At 38.2% G+C, this 23,357-nt stretch overlaps 1 protein-coding gene across 1 annotated transcript in view; it reads left to right on the top strand.

Annotated features, from left to right (window-relative positions):
- Positions 1–376: 376 nt before the first annotated feature.
- CLVS2 (clavesin 2) overlaps positions 377–23,357 on the top strand; it is a 40,525-nt gene continuing 17,544 nt past the window's right edge. Inside the window, exons 1-2 of the mRNA XM_015819411.1 lie at positions 377–765; positions 9,768–9,942. Of these exons, the coding sequence (XP_015674897.1) occupies positions 377–765; positions 9,768–9,942 (564 nt within the window). The remainder of the gene's footprint in view (positions 766–9,767; positions 9,943–23,357) is intronic.

The following is a 23,357-nucleotide window of genomic DNA, read 5'->3' as shown; positions in this document are numbered from 1 at the left end:
CAGAAGGAGAATAATTGGGCTCAATTAAACGTGAGTTATAGTTTTCCTGAAGCTTCAAGCTGTGGACAGGTGTTTGAAGGCTGGGATTTGGGGTTCAGAAAGGAGAGCAGAGCAACAGCATTGTGTGTGTCTGTGTAGTTAATTGGGAGATGGAAAGGGCAGATTGGAATTGAGGTGCATATATTAATTGAACTATATTAGGCTTTAGTGTTGGAGAGATTGGTAGCAAAGAATTACCTAACTTGTCGGATACTAGAAATGGAAGGGAGGGTTTCATAAATCAAAACCAAGAGACTGAATTTCAAGCTTTGTGGCAGTTTGGAGGTTCCACCCCTTCTTCTGTGCAAAAAGAACCACTATCGGACCAAGTGGCACAATGACTCATTTGCAGGCAGGCCTGTCTCCAGAGACCCTGGAGAAGGCCCGATTGGAACTGAATGAGAACCCAGACACTCTGCACCAAGACATCCAGGAAGTTCGGGACATGGTGATCACCCGACCCGACATTGGCTTTCTTCGCACAGATGATGCCTTTATTCTTCGCTTCCTGAGGGCCAGAAAGTTCCAGCATTTTGAAGCGTTTCGCTTGTTGGCCCAATACTTTGAGTATCGTCAGCAGAACCTTGATATGTTCAAGAGCTTCAAAGCCACTGATCCAGGCATCAAGCAAGCACTCAAGGATGGCTTCCCTGGAGGGTTGGCCAACCTTGATCATTATGGCAGGAAGATCCTGGTGCTATTTGCTGCCAACTGGGACCAAAGCAGGTAAAGATTTTAACTCATGGGGGGAAGGTGGGATAGGCTAAGTTGCTCATCTGAATCTACCATGGTGCTGCAGTCTATATGTTTGATGTCATCATAATGGGTTCAAATCCCCTTTTGACCTAAGTGATATTCCATTCCAAACTTATGATAGGAATGACATAAGAATCTTTATTCTTATATTGGCTCCTGCTCATTAGAAACTTTGATTCTAATGTGCAGGAGTGAAATTGTTTTTTCAATTCAGCGGAAGGAGCTAGATTAATTTTTAAAAAGTTCTTCCCAAACTTGAAATTCTGTGATGGGAAAAAAAACAATGTGCAGAGATTAGGTGTGCCTATAGAGCAGCGGTCTTCAAACTTGGCCCTTTTATGACTTGTGGACTTCAACTCCCAGAATTCTTCAGCCAGGCATGCTGGCTGAGGAATTCTGGGAGTTGAAGTCCACAAGTCATAAAAGGGCCAAGTTTGAAGACCCCTGCAATAGAGCTTCGATTACAAGATAATGGTGAAAACAATGAATGGAAACAATGAATGGTGAAAACAATGAATGGCTCAAGGTAGCTTGCTACTTGAAATGAAATGGTAAATATCATGTTTTCCCACTAGCTCCCCATCAAGGGGGGGGGGAGATTTGTTTCTCATCAGTGACTAATCAGAAGTTCATTCTCAATTACTCTTTCTTGGACCCTGAACAGAAGGTGCTAATGCAATTAGCAATTTGTCCCCTGACCTGGTTTGCCAACCTATTTATTTATTCAAAATCTTTCTAACTTATCTTAGGTCCAACTGATTCCAGGCTAATAGACAACAACAACAATAACAAAATATTGAAACTAAAGTACAAGTACAAAAAAACCCACAATGGCAATGGCAAATTAAAAGACAACCAAGGATAAAGTTGGCAAGCCAACTAAGGCAATGGACACACTCGAAACCTAATTGTAATTTAAGGTTGTAATGCTGGTGCCAGTTGTGTACCTCTGAGAAGTTCATTTTTGGATTAGTTATTTATATATCATACTTAGAGCTGCCCATCTCCTTCATAGAGTGACTCTGGGTGGTGAATAAATACTCAAAAATATTTTTAAAAAACTATATATAAACATGTTAAAAATAGTTAAAAATAAGAATAAAATAATTAAAAGGCAAAGGAATGACTTCAGAGCACTAACCAGCCCCAAAGGTTGGGTGTTCCTCTGTCATTCCCAAGCAAGTTGGCAGAAGTAGCTCTTCAAGCATTTCCAAAAGGCCAAGAGAGGGGGGGGGCACCTCGCCTCTGGGGGAAGAATGTTCCAAAGGGCAGGGGCAATGGCAGAGAAGGCCATTCTTGAAATTTTTAAATCGGTGGGATCTGCAGCATACCTTCCTTGCCTAACTGAGTGGGATGAGCCAAAGTAATGGGCCAAAGATGACTTGTTAGGTAATCTGGCCTGTAGGGCTTTAAAGGCCCTAACCAACATCTTGAATTGGATCTGGAAGCAAACTGGCACCCAATGCAGCTTTCACAGCAGAGGTGTTACATGCACCATCCTTGGGAAGCCCAACATTGCTGATGTGGTCCTGATCTGTATCAACTAAAGTCTCCAGATACTTTTCAAGGGTAGACCCATGTAGAGCACATTGCAGTATTCCAGACAGGAATTAACCAGGGTGTGAATGACAGAGCAAAGGGCCTCTTTATTGAGGAAGGGCCATAACGGATGCACAACATGCAGTTGAGCAAAGGCCCCCCAAGCCACAATTGCCATCTGCTCTTCAAGCAAGAGCTGTGAGTACAGGAGGACCCCGAGATTATGCATCAGGTCTGTCTGTGTAGTGCAATCCCATCTAAGACCAAAGATGATAAACTCCCAGATGCAGAGGGCTCCTCATCCACAGCCACTCCATCTTACCAGGGTTCTGCTGAAGTCTCTGGTTCCCTATCCAGGTCGCCATAGCTTCCAGGCACCCCAGTTTAGGCCTCGGCCACTGAGGCAAGAATAATGCAAGAGAAATAATATTTTGGCAATGTTGTTACCCATGTTGCTGTTTTCTACTTTTCCAAATGAACTAGGTTTCCCAAGGTTTAGCAACACCTATAAAATTTAAAGGCAAATTTATGTTTCTTCTTTCTTGGCAGATTCAGCATCCGTTTCTTTACCAGAAGCAGTAATATTAATATAAAAGAACTTATCTATGAAACAGGAAAGTGATATGTTCAAACCTGCTTTGACAAAATTTCTATTAATTTTAATGTCCCTCCAGTTTATCCTAGTAACATGATGTCTTTTGTGAATGTTATAAAGCCTAAGATCTGTCCAATATTGAGTTAAAGAGTTCTGATTCATGAAGAAGACTTTTATGCCATCCTATTCTCACTTCTTATTGATATATTTTATTTTATTTTCATTGACAGTTCCTTGAAGGAGTTCAAGGCAGTAGACATGGTTCTCCTCTTTTATCTTTTACAATAGTCTCTTGAAGTGGGTAAGCACTTGAGGATAGCTCAAGGTAGCTTCCTACTTGAAATGAAATGGTAAATATCATGTTTTCCCACTAGCTCCCCATCAAGGAACACAGCAACCCAGAGTGATTGAGTTAATTGGGTATTTGTGAGCCACAATGGCTTGTTTCTTTCTTCTGAGAGGTCAATACAATCATAATAAATTAAATGCAGTAACTAACAAACCATATGCTGTCTTTCTTATAAAAAAAAGTCATTACCTGAAAGGATTGCCTGGAGTACCTACAATAGATACAGTCTTGGAAGACTGAAAGAAAACAAATGCCACACTTAGGGGTTTCAATATTGGACAGAGAAGCAAGGAAAATTTGAATGATGCAGTGAGATAACCTGCCCTTTTTGGACTGTATTGTGATGTCACATGCACAGACAGTAGGGGCAGAGCTTATGGCACAAGGCCATGATGTTGCTTTCATAATTCTGACACCCCTTGGCCTCATATCCAGTGAAGAAAGTTTCATCATTCTAGTGAAAATACCAAGGTCCAGTGGGTGTGGCTATGACTGGAGTAGTGATTTGAAACTAGGACGTTCTGATCTTATAGTGTTTACACTGCTCATATTAAAATTTGTTCTACTGTATCTGCACACAATCCAGATGCTTCTTTATAGAACAGTTGTTCTTTTCTTTTGACTATGCCTTATTTTATATCAGCATAGCATGGCCACTGGGTGACCCGAATAGTGTATGAGTTCAAAAATAGGGTTCCACCTCCTCTGAGCTCCACTGAAGTTGGAATCAGAATTAATTACCCAGAGTGATGCTCAACTTCAGACGCTGCAATTCCTACACGGTAACAGGGTAAAACACATGGTATAAAATTAACTGTTGAATTGAACCTTTTCCTAATGTAATCATTTTGCTCAATGTAATATGATTGGAATATGATTGGGAATATGATTGTATAAAGGGCAAGAAACCATTGCTGACAGAATGTTAGTAGTTTGCACAAGTGTTGCACTCCCTTTGTATTCTGGACCATATAGCTCTATGTAACCTCGTGTAGCTCTATGTGGCCCTAACTGGAGAGCATGTGTCCAGTTCCTGGACACAAGCCAGATTGATTTGATTTAAAATGCCTTATAAATCAAATCAGATAGATAAACTCAATAGAAATGATTTCATAACAAAAAAAAACATATTTTAATCAGAAAGATTACTTGCATTCATGCTGTGGTTGTTACTTCTGGAAAATACATCTTTTGTCCATTCCTATAGGTGAAAGAATGATGCTCTCTTCCATACCATCTTTATAGCGGCACAGGCTCATCGGGTAACATCTGATGGCCCATGCTTCTTTCAGACAAAGACATTCCAATCTGGCTTGTGTCCAGGAAGTCTCCCAATGCCCTTTAGAAACTCCTCCCACTGACCCACTACCAACACACTGACACATGCTCCCCAGTTAGGGCCACATAGAGCTACACGAGGTTACATGGAGCTATACGGTCCAGAATACTTTGTACTTTTGATCTAGTTTCTTAAAAAAAACAAGAACCATGTCTCAGAGGCATAGAGTCTGCCAATGAAGTATCTTAAAACTGATTAAGTGCCATCAAGTTGGTGTTGACCCTAAGTGACCACATGGATCATCCATTATGATCTATCCCTGGCCTGGTCTTTCATATTTTCCAATGATGTACACATTGCAACTGTAACTATCTTAAAATATATTGATACATTCCAATGGTGGGATTCAGCCAGTTTGCACCAGTTCAGCAGAACCGGTAGCTAATTTTGTGTTGCCCAGGCCCAGAATGGACTTCCAGAAGCGGCATCCACACAGAGAACCAGTTGTTCACATATTTGAATCCCACCACTGATGCATTCCCACTAAAACAGTCTGCTAAAACATAGTTTAGTCAGGATCAAGAAAAAGGATTAAAGGATTAAAAACAGGAAAAAACCAAAAACAAAACAAATAAACAAAAAGCTCATAGCAGGGAACTGAACTATCAACTCCAAGCAATGTCATTAGACCTGTAGTCCTGCCAACATTAGTCTGATTTCTACAGCATTTAGATTTCTTCCTCATGCTGATCCTATATCTGTTTTGGAATATTAGATGGGTTAAATCAGAGAATGTATCATGTTGGCTTATTCTTCTGGAACGTCTCCTTTGCTGTGGATGGATATGCTTTAGTAATGCATTTTCAAAGAAGAGGTCTGGTCTATATATGTTAGAGCTTTGCCTCTTATCTTACCTGCTTGCACTGACATAACTCCCTCCTTTTTTCTGCATAAGTTAGGATAGCTCAGATGTTTCGATTCCATCAGTTAACTTTTCCCAGACTTTTCATGTGTAAGATAAAAGAAATGTGCTTGTCTGTAAATTTATTATGCATGCATAATTATCTGTTGGGTCATAATTATATTAAAGTAACAGTTGATTGTAAAAGGAATAAGAACCACGATATAGACAATCTACCGCTGCCACTAACAGCTTCTCATTTGAATAAGTCCAATTAGCAAATTCCTATTCCAATTAAGTGGAAAATAGATTTTGTAGAATTTTGTATATCTCTCATACATACATACAAAAATTGCAGAACATGTCCTCGTGCTAAACATTTAAAATTCATGTTGAGTGGTGGAAAAAAAATGGACCCTTATCATGGAAATCTATAAAAATGACACAAGGAATAGAATTCAACAGATTCCGTTTCTCTCATCAATACATCTCTATGCTCAAAAAGCATAGCAGGGAATCTTCTAGGCTAAACAAAAATCTTAGAGAAGTCCTTGTTGCTTTCTGAGCTTTGTTGTTTGCTTGGAAATGTTTTCATAACCCAATGAGGGAACATCATCAGCGCAGATGATATTGCGTAGTCAGGTAATAAAATATCTGCAAGGAAACAATCAAGCTCATCAAGAACTCCATAGTTCAACACTGAGCTACATATATTTTCTTCTAAAGAAATCTAAGTAGAAATCCTCACTTACCAAGACTTATGTGCATAATAGTCACACGGCAGTGCTGTGTGCAAAGCTTTGAAGAGATGCTTTGCTCTAATCTAAACCTCTATAAGGTTATCATTACATTCTTCCTCTAACTAGCAGGTTTGAGCAATCCCATCGTTTGGACTGTCGGAATATTCCTAAGCAAGGCAGGCAGTTCGGGCAGAATAGCCCTTTCTTGAGTTTTCTCATGGGGTCAGATGAATGTTGTTTCTGCAGTGCTAAGTGCCTAAGTGCCTGAGATAGAACACACCTTCTTCACACAGCCCTATTGCAAAACCCTGAGATGTGATACATCTAGAGGTTTCTCTTAACCACTTGTCCCACATGGTTGGAAAGGTCTATGCTTGTTTGTGCTATGTTTGCTTAGTTCTTATAGCAAAACTATCAATGCATGGTGCGACAAGAAATTTTGTTTATCAGTTGGTTTGTTGCAGAGAGTGACACTGATTTAGGGACGGAGGAGGAACAATTGGCCCAAAGTCACTCAGCTGACTTCAATGTTTAAGGGAAGACTAGAAACTGGTCTCCCTTGCTCCTACTGTATCGCTTTAACCACCATACCATGTTGGCTGTCAGCTATCTACATCTATATACAGTAGATAGAACATAGAGAGGATAACTTAAGTTAATTGAGATAAATGGTTCGGCTGATGGGTAGCTGTAGCCCTGATGCTATTTTTGAAGAGTGCTACTCAGGATAATTTCTTTCACTCGTTTTCTAACCTCTTCAACTTCAGTTAAAAGTTCTATGGAAAAGTTGGCACAGGAATAGACTGTATATGGTTTAGTGCAGGGGTAGGCAACCTTGGCTCTTTTATGACTCGTGGACTTCAACTCCCAGAATTCCTGAGCCAGCATGGCTGACTCAGGAATTCTGGGAGTTGAAGTCCACGAGTCATAAAAGAGCCAAGGTTGCCTACCCCTGGTTTAGTGGGATCAGTATCTAACTCAAAAGCCTTGCTGTTTTATGCCCTCCATGTAAAGATTTCATTCACTGATAAGATGAATAATAAGTTCAATGAAGAATAATAATAAGGATCACTGTCTTTAGCCCCATTTCTCCACACTCCAGGAGTTCAGTGAGAAGTATGAAAGGGGCTTCTGTGTGCCTAAAGTTGTAGATGAGCACACCATTCAGACTCATGGTGCAAATCCATAAAGTTCTCCTTTCCTCTTGCTGCTGAAAGCAGGAATGCTCCTGCCTCCTATTTTCCCCACAACAATCCTGTGAGGTAGGTTGGGCTGAGACTTGATAGGAAATAAGTACTCGCTACTCCATTCCCAAGATTACAGTTAAATAACACCAACACTACTAAAGGTGATTGATTTAAAGAAGTAAGATAATGACATTCTAAACCATCTAGATTCTGTGTTTAATCCCAGTTTGGAGCTTTTTCTGCAATTGAACCTAACTATGAAATCTAACAAACGCTATCTGTTAAATGTTCTCATTTTTCCATTTGTATTGACATAACCTCATACTCCATCAATATGAGTAATTCATAGCATAGTTACAGAGTTCTCTACATGCCTTTTCTGGAGTAACTCCTGCTGTTTTCAATAAGACTTATTGTAACAAATGTCTGTAAGATTGTCCTTTGATTGTATGAAATTTCATTTAAATCCACTTTGAATTTTGGAACCGAAAGAGGAACATTTTGCTTATTACTACATTTCCAGTTGGGTAATTGTATCTGTTTTCTTAAGGCATAAAGACTTTTAGAAATGGCATAAACAGAGGTTTTCTAACAGTACGCATAAATAGGGACATTAGACGCTGTAGAATAAATCACAAATCCTAGATTATTCTTTAGACATTAGTGATACACCATCGGGTTTACAATGTGACCCAGGAGACGCTCTATGAAAGCTAAGTTTCATTGAAGTCAGCCGGGTTTAACTTAGAGATTAATTTTGTTGATTGTTAATACTAATCTTCTACATATTACTGCAGAGTCATGGTTCCCACTTTATCTCTTCACCACTGGATATCTGCTACCACTTCCCTGATCAGATCTGAAGGAGGCAAAAACAGAATATAGCTCTTCTATAACTATGAACATTGTGTTTTATCTAGCAATTTGTGGAGCCCACCTAGTGAGAACCTTTATGGCAACATTTTCATATGATCAGATATGGAAAAACACTGAATGCTTATTTTCAACATGCTGAAACGTAGTTGAGAAATGCAGATGAAAGAATCTTGAACCTATTTCTTAGTAAAGGAAAGCATCCCTAATGTAAAAAAATGTTTTTAAGGATGTGAAACTGGTTAGTTTCCTAATAGGTTCCTTGTCAATATTCTCCTTTGTATTTTGTTAGGCATGGTACATGATATTTCTGAATTATAAATCTGATTGCTAATTAAAATAAATAACTGATTGACATTTTTGCAGGTGGGTAGAACTGTCAACAATCTTTATTAAGCTCGGTTTAAGGACCTGGATAAGTACGGTAGCTGGGATATATTGTGAAATAACTGTAATATCGTATGAAGAAAGAATGGAATATTAAAACGTGAGAATGGAAACATCAGATTTCTTTAGATTTTAGAATCTGAAAACTACATAAAATGAATTAAAATTTCAGCAATTTTTAATTAGAGCTGAACTGAGCTCTGTAGAAAATATTTTAAGAACATTTACCTAATTCCTGTTGGCTTGCAATACGCTAAATAAATGTGCTTTTTTCCCCAAATTTCTGCTCCTTCCTTCTATCTAGCTTACTGTAACTGATCTTGCAATTCCTTTATGACAAATTCTGATGTGGATTACTTTTTTCAATGCATAGAAAAATCTTGTTTATTGTTTAAGAACACTTTCTCTCTCCCCCTCTTCCTCCTAGCAATGACTGAGCTAATTATTCAAAGGCTGATTCATACAACCACTGAAAATGTAGTTTGTCACATTTTGGAGACTCCACAGGTTTTTGCATTAGCATGTTCAGTGATGCTGAAGGTAACAAAAAGACAAAGGAGAGAAGAAATCAGATTTCAAGGGAAAAAAATAAAGCAGAGTTGCACTTAGTCATATAACTTGGTTGAGAATTTCATCCATGTTTCATTCCGGTCATGTTCAATGCAAAATATTCTGTTTGTATTATGGTTTTTCCCAAAGACATTCTCATAATTTATCTAATCCTCTCCATCAACCTTCTCCACAGACTTGTTAGTTCTAAATTCCGTGTTATTCTGGGTGGATATTGATTCTGTTTATTGAACAAAATGTAATGCAGTTTGAAAGAAAGAGGTATTGAGTTGCTCGGATGATATTAGAGCTAGACTATCTGGAACAATTATTATTATTATGATATGGTCTTATCTGAATAGCTGCTGTTTAACTTTCCCAATCTTAACTCTATTAAACTTAAAGAAGGCTTATATGTGTGTACTTAAATAGCTATGGTAATCATATTTCATGAAATCTTTACCACTTGAAATCTTGAAATGTTGCCGAATAATAACAAAATAATGGCTTATCTTCTGTCATCTGAACATTATTGGTTATCTTAAGGCCATCTTTGCTTTTATTTGTTGACAGATACACACTGGTGGATATTTTACGTGCCATACTTCTTTCATTAGAAGCCATGATTGAGGACCCAGAACTTCAAGTAAATGGATTTATTTTGATTATAGACTGGAGCAATTTCACTTTCAAACAGGCTTCTAAACTGACACCAAGTATGCTTCGATTAGCCATAGAAGGCCTTCAGGTAAAATGATTTTAAGCATTATTCATATTTTTTTTACTCTTCTCGCTCCAGGCATCTCTCTCAGTTCTTCCTGACTGTCTTTAGCAATCTAACAATCTTTTTTTGCAGTCTAACAATTGAGATTTTAGATGTCTATGTATGTTTTGGAAGTTGTGAATAAGCTATAAAGAATGAATTTGATATCTTCAACTTACAGTGCTCAAGGTTTGAAGGTCTTATTTGATTTCTCAAATTTAGGAGCTCTAAGTTGTTATTAAGAGCTTGAATATAACAAAGCAATCCAAGAAAGCAGATATACTATTGGGTCATATATCTTACGTTATTATTCTGAAGTGAGGTTCTTTGTTCAGTGAGAGCTACCATCAAGTGCTATACACCGTGGAACAGTGAAACATTAAAAGACATTTATACATTGCTAATACTCCTATTTAGGCAATACACTCATGTATAGATCTAGAAATACAAGGAGCAATGATCAACCTTTCTTAAGTCAGAAAGAATAGTATAACTATAAGACAAATTTTATGTGTTCATGTATGCAGCCTTAGATCCACAGGGCAGCCCTGGAACCAGCAAGGAACTGCCCTGCTACCTCTGTCCTGCCCACCGGGTGTGCACACAGGATATGGCCAGTGCCGGTGTCCTGGGTGAAGTCAGCCTGCAGGGCAAGACAGCCAGCAGGGATGCCAGATTCCACTTGCACACGCACCCAGGGGGCAGGGCGGAGCTGCCCCGTGGATCTAAGTCTGAGCATGTTCTGGTTTTGATGGACGCAAATGATCTACAAAAGGTTGTAGATCATTCCCAGTCAGCCTGGGCCGGGCTGAGGTGCGGCAGACCGGACCTTCGCTGTTTCCAGAGCAGGTCCCCGGACCGTACGGAACCACATAGAGGGCCGGCCACGGCCCCTGGGCCTTGTGTTTGACATGTCTGCACTAGAATATAAATTGAACACAAATCCCATTCCTTACTAGCACTGATGATGTTACCTAGTTTGGGTAATGAAATGTCTACAAGAAAACAACCAAGGTCACAGAGCACCAAGGATCTATCAGATATTTGTTAACTATTTTTCATTGCAACTTTCCGTGCATGATGTATTTCTGAGGGCAACTTGTAACATTGGGTGATGTACAGAAGAGCGGGAATGACCTTGAGTAAGACCCACTCTCAAGACAACCTTCAGATAAAAAGCACCTCTGTTCAGGATAGGAATGTAATCTGAGAAAATGTCTCAGAAAAGCCCCTCCCTAGTTCTTATGAAGATAAAGGGAAGGAGAAGGAAACATTATTGCAAGATTTGTTACTATGGCTTTACAAAAAAAGTTGTACTAGATGATATTGGATTCCTAATCTAATCTACCCTGAAGGGATGACAGGTCTTCAGTCCATGGATAACTGAAGCCATAAACAATTTCCCTCCTTGTTGAAAAACTAATCTCTTGGCAATGATAAAGACAAGCTATCAGAGGAAGGTTAGTTGTTCATAACTAGAGTGTGGTTGCCCTTTAATGAAATGTGTCTCAGTCGTTAAAATTGCTCTGAACAATATGGTTCTAAATGATGAAGGTTTAACATGTTATTTAAAAACTAAAATGTAATGATGCCAGATGACTACATTGTACATTTTATTTTGGCATGATATAGTGTGAAAAAACTGATTTCCTCAACTTGGTATTCTCTAGATGTGTTGCATTACGTTTGGATTATTCCCACACAGCAGTGGGATGATGGGAATTATAGTTCTTTGACAGACTACCTACCCCTGGTAGAAGAAAAACCTCCATGGTGAAACTGCAACCTTAATACACTATCCAAATATTGTAGTTTTACTGCAAGCTGCTTTTAAGGAAGAAAATGCTTCCTTCACATTTGAAGTAATGAAATATTTTAGAACTTCTGTGAAGCAAATTTAAAAACCATCTGGGTGAGCATTTATGTGTTCTGATACGGACCGTTTGAAGAGGATTTGCCAAAAATTTGCTCTGTACTTCTACAGAGCTCTGATGTAAAAAGCACTTTCACAAACATGTTTTGCGGACAGTACCCAGCAGAAAGTTACTGGATTCTGTTGATAGTGTCCTTTTTTTTTTTTTTTTTGGCAAGGAAATCAGTTTTGCCTTTTGCAGCAAAGATGTGCACAAATGTGTTTGATGCAATTTCTCTTTAAGTATAAAAAGAATTGTTTTGCTGAGCATGGGTGTGTACACGACTCATGATTATTCTTTTGTTTTGTGTGCCATGGAGGTAAATGAAAGCTGCTGATTGGGAGGGATCATTTCTACTTTCCAGGGTGGGGTTATCTTTTCTGGACAACAGCTCCTTCTGCCCCCCACTCCACATTTCTGGAATATTTAAATACTAGGGTGGAAGGAGATAGTCTGTCTTCTGACTGTCTGCGAAGTTAAGTGCAGGTATAGACAACATAGAATTAGAAGAAGAGACTTATTATGAAACTTTAAAAAAAAGAAAACTAACCCTTTAATGGACTGACTAGAGTTGATTTAACATTTCCTGTCAGAATGACCTCTTACTCCAGGTGAGATATTCAATGGAATGGGTTTTGTCTTGTGTGAGGAATCAAAAACAGAGCCATTCAGCTTGAATACTTATATCCTTGGGGTAAATTGTTGCTTTAATTCGACGATTAGTGTTAAAGCTAACAGATCTGGGCTATAAAAGTTTGTTTGGTCACTAAATGGATGGGCGGAAAGACTCAGAATTTAATGCAACCATTGTTGCCCTCTAGTAGTCAAACAAATTTTTGCAGCTTGTTTGTAATCTCATGGTTTTCTAGCACTGGAACATCCAAAACTGTTCTGGATTTTGTTTTGTTCTGACTGAATCTGGTATTGTTTCATCCAGGTGAAGGCCAGTCTTGAATGGGTGACTGGAACTTTGGAAATGCAAAATTTTGTTTTGAATTTTCAGCAAAATATATTTTCATGGAGATTTTAGCTATTAGCTCCTGTGGGGTGGTGATATGACTGGGGCCAGATGGAGCTAAGTTCAAGTAGTCCATCAGTTGTCACACTCCCAGCCTAACAACGTCGTTATTGTAAGGGTAAATATGAAGAGCGATGTCTCACACACTGCCTTTAACTTTTTAGAGTTAAAGCAGAATACATTAATAACAAAATAAAAATATTTGTAAATGTACAAAGATTCTAGAAATAAATACTTCAAATACTGTAATAGTATGAAACATTTCCCTCAAATATTGAACAATTGAAATAAACTATCTCTAAGACATTGAAGCACCATCAGTGACACAACATTAATAACAGTTAAGATAGTGAAGTCTTCTATTTCATTGTACATTAGTTATGTTTAAATCCCTGCCTCAAAAATACCTCCAAAGATAATTATGAGTCCTTTCATTTCCTACATTTTTTTTTTAAAAAAGAAATAATTTCCACTATCAAATATTAATGAATCCTTTCAAAAAATGTTTTAGTATTGATAACTACTGATAGGTGAATCCAACTGATTTCATTTATGATGTCTTCTCATCACTAGCATATTGTGAAACTATGACCTTACATCTTAAAAGCCACTTGCTGAATCTGAGCAAAACACTGATGACAGGCAGAAAACAGAGGGAATGTTTTATGTTGTTTCTTTGACACAGTGTTCAATATGTACACCAGACGTTTGTCTCTATTAACAGGGCATGTTAGATAAATATTGCTGCATAAAACGTAATGTTATCTTGATAAACTCATGTACTGTTTCATCAGTTAATTTGAATTTGATTTGCCTCACAAGACTTTGCAAAGCTCAAAATGGCTGGCTGCATACAAAATACTACCATTCCCGGAAATTAATTGCTTTTATAGGAAAAGGAAAAGGAACCAGAAATTTATAACTGCCTTGGGATTATAAGAGGGAGGGACAGATAGCTCTCTCCAGAGAAATTGCAGAGCCTGCAGAATAATGCAAACTGTTCAAGGATTGGTATCAAAATATCTTGAAGCTTCAGAGGAAAAATGCAATGTTTTTATGAAGTGTTGTGAATTGCCTAGGATCAGTATTTGAAATAGGTGACCATATAGACTCTGGAAGTAACCGTCAGACTCAAAAAGAAAGACATGTGTTGATTCTTTCAAGTTCTTTATTGTTGCATACCTTCAGACAGAATCTTGCCAAACTGAAGCAGTCTGCTATCTGCATGTTATATACCATCTGTAAGAATCTGAACTATTAATGGTTAGAGCAAATTGGTGGTAGATAAGAGCCAATGGAATTCAAGGTGGGCTGGACTTAGATCTTTTGTGGGTGCAAAGGGATTTGAGATTGATGATGCACTTGATCCTTCCCTCGGGCTCCACCTGGTCATCTATTACATCGGGTTCCTTAGGTTTTTCATTCCTTTTTCAGAGCTTGGTGCATGAAACTGAAGAGAGGAGTTTTCCCTGAGACAGGTAGAAGTCAGAAGCCCTCCCTTCTCTTAGTTCCTTTTTCCAGGGATCAAAAAGCTGCTTCATAGGTTTTACTGTTCCAGACTGAAAGTGCTCACACAACTTGAACCTCCCAAGTTCTTGGATGTCCTCCGTATATCAAGAAGGCCAATAGGAAGAAAAGTGAGGAATGAAAAGGCTAAGTAGAATGCGTATGAAAGACAGAGGCAAGCTGTGGAGTGGTGGGTGGGCACAGGAGAGAGACAGATAAGGGGCTACACCAATCATCCTGGTAAGCTATTCAGCATGTGACCACAAAACTCCTTTTTAGCATTCCAGCTGAAGAGTTAGTCCTTTTTAATCGCAACATAAAATAGTGATTCTTGGTTACCAATTTTCGTTAGTCAATAGCTCAAATAAACTTTGGTTTTGTTATCGGACTTCTTTCTAAGCTGAGTTGGTAGATGAACTAGGGGAAAATAAGGCCTGCAGAACAAATGTTTACCACTTTTCATAACACCAGGCTGCTGAGAACATGTTAAGGGAACAAATATACAGGTGACTGGTACAGTAGAACTTCAAAACAATCCCTTTAATACATTTATTTTGAGCACGTTAAAGTGGCTAGTATTATGTTTTTGCTCTGTGGGTCACGCAAAAGACTTTGTAGAGGTAAATGGTGATGCCAAAAGTCTCTCGCTGACATTGTTGCACTAATGAAAAGACAAAGACACAATGGAACATGGTGCGATTCTTCTTCAAACTGCCATCAAGAGCAGACACATCAGACAGAAGGCGAAAAAAGGAAAACAGCTGGGGACCAGCTTCTTTGTTTCTCTCTTCAAGAGGAAGAAAAGCAACACAGCAGAAATTTCAGGTCAAATTGGGCTGCTTCAAGGCATTACATGGTTCTCCCGTGTGAAACAGGATTTCCCCATCATCGACAACTAAAACTGAATTCAAACCTCCCAGAAGCTTTGGGAATGCTACAGTGTGTATTAAGAGCTGAGAAAGTCATAGCTTAGCTCCACTACTTTAGGTTTGATTTTCCATATGTACAAAACCAGATTGGGAGAGAAGCAGAGAAGACAAAGAGAAAGGAACTGACAGAGAACATTTTCTCTATGCTTCCCAGATCAGAGGCTTGACTCTTGAGAGAGCCTTACTGTTTCTTCTGCTGTTTGCTAGATTGATACAACAAGCAGAAATGTGCAGAAAAGAGTATGTAGGTCCTTAGTGCTCTCTGGACTTGGTGGTTTTCTTACAGACGTTTCTTTACCAAACTATGTAACATCATCAGTGCAACATCATCAGAAAATATGTTAGAGAGAGGAAGATTTCTTCTTGTATGCCATCAATTCTTTCTCACTCCAAACCTTGTCTTAACCCTTCTTATAATTATAATATGCCAGTTCTTCTAAATATTTTTTATCCATTTTCCAAGTTTCTTTATTCTCCTCTTGAAACTTCCTCATCACAAGCATTGGTTTGTCTTTGACATATAGAGTTTAGTTATGTAGGCAGAGGCAATTTGTCTCCCCCTATTTCAGTCTGTTATTTTAAATCATATTTTATTGCTTATATAGTCTGAGCTGTCAGACAACTAGAACTTAATGTGCAATGAAACATGGATGTGTGCGTTATGCTTTCTATATAAGGTAATTTCGTCTCCTCAAAGGAAGAGTAAATAAAAAAATAGAATATAGGCAAAAGACATCTTTACCTTGTCATCCCCATCTGAAGCCAATCCTAAAGATAGACTTATACCCTTATATCTATTCTCATATTTATATTCCTATATCCTGAGTATATGTCGGACAGAAGCTACACTGCAAAAAAGAGCAAACCAGGAAAAAAAGCAGAATAAATTTATGTTATTGAATTTGTTACTAATTGGAATTAATTGCTAATAAAATAATGTACTCCATTTATAACATTGATTCTTTATCTGCCAGCTCCAGCCCTTCTCTTTCACCACAGATAGAGAAACCGTTTTCTCTCAGACACACAAACACACCATTCCTTTCTCCCTGCAAAAAATGATGAAAAGCAAAAGCAAATGAAATGAGAAGGAGAGGAGAAGGAGTAGCTGCATGGGGGGGGGGAGAGAAGGGGGAGCGAGAAAGAAAGAGAAAGGAGGAAATCAAACGAGGATAAAGATGAGATGAGAAGAAGGGAATTGGACCAAGAAAGAATGAAAGAAAAAGGCTAAATTCACCAGACACTCTATTATCTCCCCCAAACCTCTATGCTTTTCATAAGCAATATGTGCAAATCATTTCCATGCCCTGCTGATTTCTTTGCTTACAATAGCTTCTATTTAGTGACGGTAAGATGAATCTCTCCTTCTCACTCTTAATTTGGGGGGGGGTAGATGGGGAATTCATGCTTCTATCAGGTAAAGAGAGTGTTTTGATTCCCAGAAAGTCCTGTTATATTCTTTTAAAATGGCCACGTATACTCTTTCCCCATTGACGATCAAAGCAGGCTTACAATGTGAACACATTCAAGTGCTGCAATTCTTTGGAGCTTCAGCATAAGAAAGCAAAGAATGGGTAAGGGTGTGGAACAGCCTGTGCAGCTTCCCAGACTTTGACTCGTTTTGATGAGTTCTCTCCTTGGGGCTAGACATATGTTGTCATGTCAGCGGTTGGAATGGAATCATCAATCAGCCTATAGGGCAGCTTTGGTGGCAGTAGCAGTGTGGAGAAAAAAACATGGCCACCTGTGGAATGAAAATTAAATAAAAGCATTTGTAATTTACTTCCTTTTCTGCCAACTGAAACAGTAATCTTAAAATTCCTGCAAAGGAATAGGGGTCACTCAGGATAGTAGCATTCTCTTTTGCATTTTAAAAGGAGATTAAAATTGTTCTACCTCACCACCACTCCAGCAAAAGAAAAAGAAAAAAAAAAGAAACACAGAATAATCTCATTACAGGTGGTCCTTGACTTACAACAATTCATTTAGTGGCCGTTTGAAATTACAATTTGAAAAAAAGTGACTTATGACCGTTTTCCACACTTACGACCATTGAGGCATCCCCATAGTCATGAGATCAAAATTAATATGCTTGGAAATTGACTCATATTTATGACAGTTGCAGTGTCCTGGGGTCATGTGATCACACTAACTTAACAACTGCACTGATTCACTTAATGAATCTGGGAAGAAAGGTCATAAAATGGGGCAAAATTCACTTAACAAATCTCTTACTTAGCAACAAAAATGTTTGCCTCAACTGTGGTCGTAAATCGAAGACTACCTGTACTATAAAACAAAATAATTTGGATAACCATTTGTAAAGTCTATCTAAGTGAACATTATGATTTTAATACCTAGCTAGCCCTGAAGAGAAATATGACAATAGCAATAGCACTTAGACTTATATACCACTTCACAGTGCTTTACAGCCCTCTCTAAGCGGTTTACAGAGTCAGCATATTGCCCCCAACAATCTGGGTCCTCATTTTACCGACTCGGAAGGATGGAAGGCTGAGTCAACCTTGAGTCTGGTGAGACTCGAACTGCCAAACTACTGTCAGCTGGCAGTCAGCAGAAGTAGCATGCAGTACTGCATTCTAACCACTGCACCACAAGGACAAAGGAGTAGAAAGGCCACATTCTCAACTCTTTGATGGAAATATCTATTTGACCATCAATAAGGAGCTACTTGATACAATTATGGTCATTTTTGACTTGGATTGTTTTCTCAAACACTAAGGCATATGTAATGGAATTCTCAGAGGATGAGAATGGAAATGGTAGTTCGCAAGGATGAAACATTTATATATTCCCACATTACAGGCAAATGGTAGCACCATCTCTCTTGCATCAAAGAATTAGAACCTTGGCAACTCTTAAGATGTGTGAACTTCAACTCCCAGAATTCCCCAGCTAGTTTCATAGCTCTGATGAAAGTTTGATTCTGTGTAAATCTGGAGGTCCTCCAGTGTAAGACTCTGATGGGAATTATTCTTTGATCAGAAGACAGGCTCTCAAATAGAAACCTTCAACTGATTTTTTTTATTATTATTACATTATAGTAGCTGCCCATTTAGCTGCCCAACAAAGTGACTCTGGGCAGCTAACAATAATTAAAAACAACACATAAACAGCAAAATAAATGGACTTTTGCTGAGTGGTAGCTGAGATAGAACAGCAAACAGTACAACTTCCTCAACAACTTTAACTGATACTCCAATCCCCATGCTTGGGACACAGCCAGGTTTTCAAGGCCTTGTGAGAGGCCAATGGGATTGAGGCCAATCTAATCTCTAGGAGGGAGGGAAATCACATTCCATAGGATCCTGAAAGTATTTCTGCATAATTCCATATTTGATCTCATATCGTGTAGTTCAGATAATAATTCCTCTATAAATCCCATTCTCTCTTCCCTCTTATTAGAAGGCTGGCAGGAAGGACATATTAGTAAATAAATAGTAAATCCCAATGTAGGTAGCTATCCATAGAGAGTAGTCACAAAGCTGCCCCTATAGAATCCTTTCCCCCAAATTTTTTTTGTCTGTCCAATCTTCAACAGATGTAGTCTGAGAATGTATGTCCATGAGTGGTGGTTGCTGTTTCCGATGATAAGGAGGCAAATTCTCAGTGACTCAACTACTATTGATGGATTTAAATTCTTGGTTTTTCTAATATAAAAGCTTTCTGGTTTCTTTGTTTTGCTCAGTCTGAAGACCTAGGACGTAAAAGATGGATATATATAATAAACCTCTTCCAGGGTTTGGGATATAGGCATTGATGCATTCATGCATGTATTTCTCCATCCTTTTCTATGTATATACCTATATAATCAGGTTAAAATTGATAATGAAATAATGCTTTCAAGTTAAGGTCGCATCAAATCATTTTTAATAATAATAACAGTAATAGTAATAATAGTAATAATAATAATAGTAGTAGTAGTAGTAGTAGTAGTAGTAATAATAATAATAATAATAATAATAATAATAATAATAATAATAATAATAATAATAATAATAATAATAAAGTTGGAAGGAATCTTGGAGGTCATCTAGTCCAACCCCCTGCTCAGGCAGGAAACCCTATACCATTTCGGACAAATGGCTGTCCAGTCTCTTCTTAAAAACTTCCAGTGTTGGAGCATTCACCGCTTCTGGAGGCAGGTTGTTCCACTGGTTAATTGTTCTAACTGTCAGGAAGTTTCTCCTTAGTTCTGGGTTGCTTCTCTCCTTGATTTGTTTCCATCCATTGCTTCTTATCCTGCCTTCAGGTGCTTTGGAAAATAGCTTGACTCCCTCTTCTTTGTGGCAGCCCCAGAGATATTGGAACACTGCTATCATGTCCCCCCTCATCCTTCTCTTCATTAAACTCGACATACCCAATTCCAGCAACCGTTCCTTATATGTTTTAGCCTCCAGTCCCCTAATTATCTTTGTTGCTCTTCTCTGTACTCTTTCTAGAGTTTCAACATCTTTTTTACATCGTGATGACCAAAACTGGATGCAGTATTCCAAGTGTGGCCTTACCAAGGCATTGTAGAGTGGTATTAATACTTTGCGTGATCTTGACTCTATCCCTCTGTTAATGCAGCCTAGCACTGTGTTGGCTTTTTTGGCAGCTGCAGCACACTGCTGGTTCATATTTAAGTGATTGTCCACTAGGACTCCGAGATCCCTCTCACAGTTACTACTATTGAGCAAGGTACCCCCTATACTATACCTATACATTTGGTTTTTCTTGCCTAAATGTAGAACCTTACTTTTTCCCCAATTGAATTTCATTTTGTTAGATAGCGCCCAGTGTTCAAGTCTGTGGTTTTATTTTTAAATCTGTTTGTAGGCCAGGTAGGCAAATGTGACTATCACAATATTAAGTTGGAATCACATGGATATCTTACATAGAAAAAAAACCTAAAAGAAAAACTTAAGAGCAGCTGCTCTTTATGTTTTTGAAGCAATTCATTTTGGGGGACACTAATTTTTCATTTTAGAATTCAATATGCCTGAAAGAGGAAGATGACCTTTAAGGCAAAAATATATGCAGTAAAATTTAGAAGTCTTTTTTTTCCCATCAAGGAAAAAGAAAATAAACCTACAAAATAAGAGGCTTCCTTCATTACCTACTTGGTCTAGACTAGGATAGAAATTAATTTAGGTTCATCTTTTACAGAGAAATATCCTGAATTATCACTAGGAAAGTCAGTACAGTATAGGAAAGATGTTACCCCTGATATCTCCAACTTCATGAATCTTGCAATTTGTGGTTGAGTTTATGGCTGCTTTCCTTCCAGAATAATCTGATCTTATCCTGCACTCTACTCAAGATACCACAGTATTTTGTGTTTGCATGTTTTTCAACTATTTCTTGGTTGTTTTACTTCTTTGGAGGGCTACATTTTAAGTATATTTTACTTCTCCCCTAGAAAATACACATTTCTATTTGGCAGATTTCTGTTTTAAGTTTAAATTTCAACTCATCTGATTTAGTTATTTCTACAGATAATTGTCCATGTATGAAAAAAAATTCTTTTAAGAATCTGCCCTTGCCATGCATTGATGTTGCAGATGCCAAATGTACCGTATAGGTCAGTGCCATCTATTCATTTTGAAAGGAACTAAATTGGCTGAAGAAATTAAATCTACACCTCTGAGTCAGATGCTGTAATTAGGAATACAGTTTTTCATGCATGCATAATTCTTACAAGTCCTTCATTCATCTATTGTGTACTTTAAAAAAAACCAAGTTGACTGAAGTAACCCACTTGGTACTAAAGAATTGAAAACTATGTGGGGTACTTTACTCATTAATTTCTTCTGGGATTATTTAATCCATATTATATTATATCAGGCTTTATTTTATGGCTTCATCTGTATCAGCTTTTGATCACTGTGATCAACTTTTGATCAACTTTTCCATCTCTCTCTCTCTCTCTCTCTCTCTCTCTCTCTCTCTCTCTCTCTCTCTCTGTGTGTGTGTGTGTGTGTGTGTGTTCTCTCTCTCTCTCTCTCTCTCTCTCTCTCTCTCTCTCTCTCTCTCTCTCTCTGTGTGTGTGTGTGTGTGTGTGTGTGTGTGTATGTGTGTGTGTGTGTGTGTGCTCTCTCTCTCTCTCTCTCTCTCTCTCTCTCTCTCTCTCTCTCTCTCTCTCTCTCTCTCTGTGTGTGTGTGTGTGTGTGCATGCACAGATATTAGGGGACAATGAAACAATATGGTGGGGAGGCAGAGTCTGTGCTTTTCTTCCAAACTCATCTTTGACATAGACCTTTAACTTGACATGTCCCCTTCATCAGTAATTTCAAAGATGTCCCTGTCTTGAATAGTACTTTGGAAGGTCTACTGTTATTTATATGTCTTTTACTGGCTTTGAGAAATGAGCACAGATTTTTTTTTAAAAAAAATAAAATTAAAATACATCCATGAAAGGCATAATGTACATCAAACTCAGCAACAAACCAGCTTATATACCAATGGGCTGCCTTTTTTAAAATGCTGCTGCTGAAAAGATTGTAGAAGAGAATTTTTGTAACCTCTGGCAGAGAATCTCATGCTTGGGAGAAACCATTCAAAAGGGCTCTGACCTCTGACCAAATTAAGTTCCAAAGAGCTCAAAATGTTCCATAGCACATTTAGAATATTATTGGTAGAATCATGCAACTAAGACTGATTTTCAGATTTTTGGCTTAAGGAAAAAAAAAAATAGAGGCCCTCAAACTTGTTTTGCATGCTGGTTTTGTTAAGTTCCACCAATACAATTTCCACTTAGTCTGTTGTCAACAATGCATTATAGCAAATCAATAACAACTTTTGAGAGTTTAATTTCTTTGAGAAAAACAGCTGCCTTTTCTTATAACTATATGTGCAATACAGTACTCCTTAATGTGTAGTCGGTTTTTGCTCCATGTAAACCCATCGAAGGAACTGTGCTGAACAACTTCTTGCAAAAATGATCTGTTTCTTCTGAGGGAAAATAATTTTGTTTATTTTGTTTGGTGGGATGAATGCACTGAACTAGTGAAAGCAAAATCAACACTTCTATCAGAGTAAAGTATCAGTGTTTTCAGCAAAGATAAATTTAATCTATTTAATAGATCATATGCCAAAAGACCTAAATAGGTGGAGGGGGGGAATGATGTTCATCTGGTAGAGTTTTGGTACTCACTATATTGGGTTTTTTGGGGGGGGGTACTGTTGAAGGAAAAGTCCTCATCATGGTTCAGTCCAAGCCGGGAATGAACAACATGGTGACTGCTTTAGAAAGAAGGTTGCAGTTTATTGGAGAGGAGAGCCAGACAGAAAGATGGCTCTGGAAGAAAAGAGGAAGAGCACATGTAGGGAGTGGGATTTTATACCCTCTGGGGCTCTTGAGGTTGTTTCCTGTTCCTGTATTTCCTGTGTCATGTATTTTGACCTGTGTCCCTTTGGCATCTCTGTTTTAATCCTATTATGTCCTGTCTTAGAGTTTGGGTGGGGTATGTAGATTTTAGGTGTCTTTGTCTTCTTAATCTTCTAGCTTCAACCTTCCTGAATGGTTTACATCTGCATTTCTACAAAGCTGGTTTCTGCTTGGGGGAGGGAGACTTGGGGCTATTAAGAAAACTGGGCATGCTTTTCTGCCTCTTTAAGATCCTTTGANAGAAAAGATAGCAAAGGCAATGTGTTGGAAAGAACAAATCAATGGAAAGATATATTTTGTACTTTATATTCACGTTTTGACTTTTACTTGCCTAGATTTTTTTAAGAAACACTCTCTAAAATACATAATTTTGAAAAGCTTTGCTGCCTCTTCGCTTTTGTCCAAATGACAAGCTGTCATCAAACATTTACCTCCTCAGGTTTCACACGCATTGCATGTCTACCGAATGGAAAGATAAGTAATCACTGCTCTTGTCTGTGGAGGGTTCACTGCTGGTGCTTGTTCCTCACTCACAGCATGAGGGAACCACGCTAAAGGCATTCACATCTGCAATTCAAGGCAGATCAGTTAAGGATGCTGTTTTTAGGTACTAGAGAGCAGGAATAAAAATTACTTCAGAG

This window comes from Protobothrops mucrosquamatus, unplaced genomic scaffold, assembly GCF_001527695.2.
Source record: "Protobothrops mucrosquamatus isolate PMUCROS unplaced genomic scaffold, P.Mucros_1.0 scaffold916, whole genome shotgun sequence".
NCBI classification, from domain to species: domain Eukaryota; kingdom Metazoa; phylum Chordata; class Lepidosauria; order Squamata; family Viperidae; genus Protobothrops; species Protobothrops mucrosquamatus.
This window is presented reverse-complemented; position numbering and strand designations above follow the sequence as displayed.